This window comes from Anabas testudineus, chromosome 13 (genome assembly GCF_900324465.2).
Source record: "Anabas testudineus chromosome 13, fAnaTes1.2, whole genome shotgun sequence".
Classification (NCBI taxonomy): Eukaryota; Metazoa; Chordata; class Actinopteri; order Anabantiformes; family Anabantidae; genus Anabas; species Anabas testudineus.
Window position 1 is genome coordinate 13,979,639 of NC_046622.1, and position 5,719 is coordinate 13,985,357.

A 5,719-nucleotide genomic window follows, 5' to 3' on the forward strand; every position below is an offset into this window, starting at 1 on the left:
GGCTGATATAAAAACTCAGCGAGTTGAACAAGTAGAGTGGGTTTGTTTTCCACTGCTGCCTACTTTGACTTCCGCAGCGTAAGACACAGCCAGTGGGTTTAAGCCACAAAGCAGGATTAGCAACTTAGCCAGATCACTTTTTTTTTTTTTTTTTTTTTTAAATGTGAAATATCCAGAAATCAACAGGCACGACAGCGTTTTAATCCTAAACCTACTGTTCGAGTTTAGTTTTTTAATCCCGCTTTGACGAACGCACCCCAGGTTTGACACGTGAGTTGAGATTAAAGAACAGAGAAGGAGAAAGAAGAGGTAATACATGACTCGTTTACAACACCGTGTCTTCACTAAGCTCCAAAACCAAACCTTCAGTGGTTTTCCTCTCCTCTTCTCTTTTTGTCTTTCTCTGTCATCTCTCTTTCTCTTTTCACCCACTAACTTCCCCTCCGTCGTTCCATTCCTCAATCTCTCCTTCTCTTCCCTCACTAGGCCATCTGTGTTGTGACGCATGCAGAGGACAGAGGATGCAAACCAGCACTGGGCTCAGCCAGTCACATCATTTACCAAATCTCAATTGACCACTGCTCCAGTTTCCATGGAGAAGAAACGACCAGGGAGAGGAGAGCAAGGCAAAAATCAATTACTCCCCCCCCAGACCTTGTGGTGGGCCGTGCCGGAGTTGAGCTCTGACGCATCATAGGGATGAATCTGGAGTAGCTGCTGTTGTCTCAGGATTTCACAGCAGAAGGGAATTGTGGACACTGCGCTCGAGGACTGATAGTTTCCTCCTCGAACATCAAATGCATTGGCCGGCCTCAGCTCAGGCCGCGTGACAACATAGTTCCCCCCTGTGGTTTGTGTGTGTGGAGCAGAGCGCAGTGAAGCAGGCTGCAGAGGTACCAAACTGCAGCTGCTTTCTATTCTGAGAGATAAAACCAGGACAGCCAAGGAGACAGTGAGCAGGTCCCCGGGCCCAACGCTCCATGAAATGGTTTCCGTTTTGCCTGTCCACCACCAGCATCTGTCTTTACCTGCCTCAGCCACATACATCAGCATGCACAAACAAGACAGACAAACAGGCTGTGTGCACATGTAAACACAAGAGAAGGGGGGGGGGATATGGCTGCCACCTGTTGGTGATTCTGTTAAAGTTCACCCTGTCACCTTGCCGTTTCTCTCTGTGATGCTGCTGCAGAGTCTTTTATCCTCTCTGCTGCTGCAAGCGGATGCTCTCTTTCACCCCAGCACGACTCAGAGCCCGGCCGCCTATTTAGCCCATCGCTACTTCAGCTCAGTCACAGTCTAGTTACTGTAAAGCTCAAGTGAATTTGATGCAATCCAGTTGAAGTGTGGGTTTGTGTGGTGGAGATCAATAAAGTGCTAAATTAAAATAAAGAGAGCCCTTTCAGGACTTTTATTGTCCTTGACAGAAAGATAAAACTAATGCCATAAGAAGAACGTAGAGGTGTAGGTCAATCGCAAGAGCATCGATGCAGGAAGAGAGTTTGTCTCTATTAGATGTCATCCTTGTTGAACAATACATCCTTGTCCAGCCCCATACAGCTTGTGAAACAATTACAACAAAGCTGAATTGTCGAATTTAATAACAGCCAAATGGGAGAGATATAAAATCTACATGAATAAACTGATAGAAAACCTCAATTTAAGTTTTAAATCAACATAAACAAGCTCAATTTTGGATTTCAAATTGTTACATTTTTGCAGACTTCATCTTTCTCATTACACAGAGTAAGAATTGACATTTGAATTATGTGATCATGCCCTATCAAAAAGAAAGGTCCCCTTGCTGAAGCACTAGCTTTATGTCGATGACCACAAATAACTTTAAGTACACGATATCTGCAACAAAGCTTATTCATGATGGTCCAAATGCTCGAGTTAATGATGATATCCAATATCTCCGATGTTAGACTGGACTCGTTAGACTTGTTAGACTGAACCTACTGCATCCTTAGCAGAGAAAAAAACCCAGCAAGATTCAATAACTCACACCTGACACACAAACGTACCGTACATCCATCCTACATATGCTCACACACATCGATAGTTCTCTGTCCCATCTCTTTCCTCCTGTTGCCACAGCAACGCAGCACTCATCTCAGCTTTTCAGTGACAGCACATGCTCCCATTAAAAGACATCCACGAACAGCAGAGGGACGATCTCATTAGCATGGCACACATGAAAATCAAAACCCATATATTATGCAGCTTCATGTGAGGTGATAAATCTGCGGTTTCAGCAGTAGTGCTGATATTTTACAGAGAGGATTCCAGTGCGGCTGATATACCCAACACAAAAGAAACACAACACGAAACTGTCGACACAACACAGAGCACAAGTCTTCATGTTACATTTATGTCAAAAGAACTAAACAAACACACACAAACCCCTCCTCACTACTAGTTCTCACTATCGGTGCAATGATGGAATAAGATCACACACATACAGGCTGCATTAAAAACTAGAAGAGTTCCTACCTCACAGTTGCGTCCTGTGAAGCCTTGGCTGCACGTACAGGTGTACTCCCAGGTGTCCTCTGGCCTGCCTGCGGAGGGGAGGGCCAAGCAGAAGCCTCCGTTGAGGCAGGGTCGGCCTTCGCAGGGGTCCGGGCGAGGTGTGGCCTGGGTCGGGGTGGGCTCAGCCGGGGCCGGGGTGTCTGGGGGCAGCTGGAACGGGGAAGGGACGGCCCCGATGCTGCTGCTGCTGCTCAGCAGCATAAGGAGGAGAAGCAGGGGGGGCGTGAAGCTCGGCGCAGTCTGTGTGGGACGGCAGCAGGGAACTGCCGGCACACTGCACACACTCATCCTCATCCTAATCTTCTTATTCTGGTTTCTGTTCTTCTCTCTCTCTTTTTCTTTTTCTTTTTTGTTGTTGTAGTGTGTAAATTTCTCCTCTTTCCTCAGAGCTGCTGTTGGTGCTGGCTGGACGCAGCAGCAACTGAGAGGTGTGTGAGTGTGTGTGAGAGAGAGAGAGAGAGAGAGAAAGGGGGGGATGCTGAGCCTCAGCTGTGCGCAGGGAGAATGACTGAGAGGAGACTGGCTGATGGTGAATAGGCTGAGGGAGAGGATGTAGAGATGCGGGAGGAGAAGGGGAGGGCTCTCATCTCTTCTCTGTCTTCGAGGCACAGTGACGATGATAGCTGACGACACTCACACACACTCCACCCCCAGCACCACCACCTTCACACACACACACACACACACACACTACCCTGGTTTCTCCCACATACACACTGTGTGGGGAAGCAGAGGAGCTCTGCATCCTCCTCATTTACAGTCTCATCATCCATAACCTCTCCTTGGAGTCGGACTTCCAAGAAGGTTGAACAGAAGGAGGGAGGAGGCTGTAGTCAGGGTAGATGGAGGAATGGGAGGAGGAGGAGGAGGAGGAGGAGGGCCGTTGTTGGTGAAGAAAATCCTCATCAGCTTTGACACAACATTAGCTGCTTTCCAGTGATAACAGGCTGTTTTACCACAAGGGAGATGATGCACTCGGTCCGAAAACAGCAGAATCATGCTGATGCAGTCTGATGGTGTGAGGCTGTCTTGCTTGAAAGTCAGTAGCGAACGAAGTACTCAGATAGTTTACTTACGGAAAGGTAAAAATACGGGCCTGTGAAAATCTGCAGTCTGCATATTTAAAACATCTAAGTAAAAAGAATGATCATCATTCTAGTCCCTAGTTTCAGTTTTTGATTTTTGATTCTTTGTGAAATATTGAATGATTTGAACAGTTACTGAAATTAATCCAGTGTGACAGCAAACGCAACTAAAACCTGACAAGAAACTGCTAGATTATAAAGGTTACAGTCCAAAAAACACAAGGTTTATATCTTCATATTTATAATGTCACAATTAAACATAGAAGACATTGCTTGATTGTAGTGGGGCTGTATTGAGATAGTGGAACAGTCATTTATTGTCAATATGTACATCTGATCAACATTCAAGTGTACTACGTGATGTTTTTGTTAAGTTCATGCTTTTTGTTGCTGTTTCAGTGTGAACTGAACGTGAACCGGTTTCACATTTCCAGAACTCATAATAAAACTTTGAACTTCAGTTAAGATGAAGGCAGCAGAGAATCGTTTTGTACTTAAGTTGAACCAGATTTAATTGTATTATCGTCTGTGCACAAAGGATGGTGCCGTCCACCACGGTACCGTCAGTGTGATAGTGGTTTAAATAAACAGTTTAATGTGAAAGATAAACAGAAGTGTTTTTTATTTTCATGACCACTCCAGTCGCCTAAATCACAAAAGCTGGACTTAACCTATTTTCTCTAAGCGTGAATCAAAGGACAAACAAAAATTCAGGGGTTGTTTCGTCCACGGCTTCTTGTTGTAGTTTGCTGTTGCCTATGGTTCTTTCCTCTTTCCACTCCCCCCGACCGGTCGAGGCAGATGGCCGTCCACCCTGAGCCTGCTGGTTCTGTTCAAGGGAGTTTTTCCTCCCCACTGTCTCAACCTAATTTATAGTTGTGTTGTTATATTCTGCAAAGTCTAAAACCCCCAATGGTAAAATTGACTCGCGATTTGGTTTTGTATAAATAAAAAAGGGAGACAGCAGCTTTTAGTCCCGACTTGGGCAGGTTTGCCCTTGACTACACAAAATATATAATCTGATGCAGTTCTTTGTCCTAAATCCTGCAGTGGGTGATCACTGACGTGTGTGGTCTGTTTCAGCCTCACTAAGAACAGGTCAGTGGTTTGTCAGGACACTGAATATTTTAGGGGCAATCCACTGAATTTACACTTGTTACAGAAAGTATGGCACAGCCTGTGAAAACTGTTACATGATGTAACTTTCAAACAGTGAAATATTTCTGATGTACAAACTGTTTCTATCAGACAATCATATCGGATAGAAACGACAGTGTGAAGCACAATTTAATTATAGCAGTAAATAGCAGAATTTCCACAAACTTATTTAAGTGTAACTCAAGTGTCTGATACAGAGTAAGGGCGGTGTTTTTGTGTTTTTTTTTTCTAGATGAATAACTTGACTTGTGTAAGTTTGATAACTTACACTTTGTTAGATCCATAGATCCCATATCACGTGAACTGGGCACTTGTTTGCGCATGAAACGACTAAAACCTAAAAAATTCAACCACTCTGCTTACAAATCACGTTACCTTTACTATACTATGTGAACAAGCGGACGTTTTGAGTCGTTGACCTTGAGGTGTTGATTCCTGGTGTGATCAATACACTGTAAAATTCAATGGCTGTTAATACCACTTGCATATAGAAACTCCCCACAGAGCAGTAAATCTGCCACCTTAGCACCACTGGTGTTCGCCTCCCACATCGAACACAGGCTGTGTTTATAATCATGTCTCATAGAGAAAAGATATTTTTCAGTAAAGCTGATAAATAAACCCCTTAAAATGGAAGATCACTGCAGTTATGTCAGTGCACACATACACCTGTTCTTAAGAGTTTAGGAACACAGCGGTGGCTAAAGATCCAGCTTAAGTTACCGGTTGTTAAACCCTGCTGAGATCGAAACCTTCCACACACAAGTCCAATAATTCCCCGTTGTCAACATCGCCATGGCAGTTCACTTAACCTGTTAACAGCGGGGCCCCATGGAGGACCAGTATGTCAGGACTTGTTCTCAAGGAGTATCTTTAATAACCAGCCTCAAGTACAACAACGTGGCAAAAATCACAAAAATGAAACTTAACAATGAACAGAG

At 44.4% G+C, this 5,719-nt stretch overlaps 1 protein-coding gene across 1 annotated transcript in view; it reads right to left on the bottom strand.

The window, feature by feature from the left end:
• Positions 1-3,023, bottom strand: part of dner (delta/notch-like EGF repeat containing) — a 41,277-nt gene extending 38,254 nt beyond the window's left edge. Inside the window, exon 1 of the mRNA XM_026366329.1 lies at positions 2,497-3,023. Within this exon, the coding sequence (XP_026222114.1) occupies positions 2,497-2,829 (333 nt within the window). The 5' untranslated portion in view covers positions 2,830-3,023. The remainder of the gene's footprint in view (positions 1-2,496) is intronic.
• Between the last annotated feature and the right edge of the window lie 2,696 nt (positions 3,024-5,719).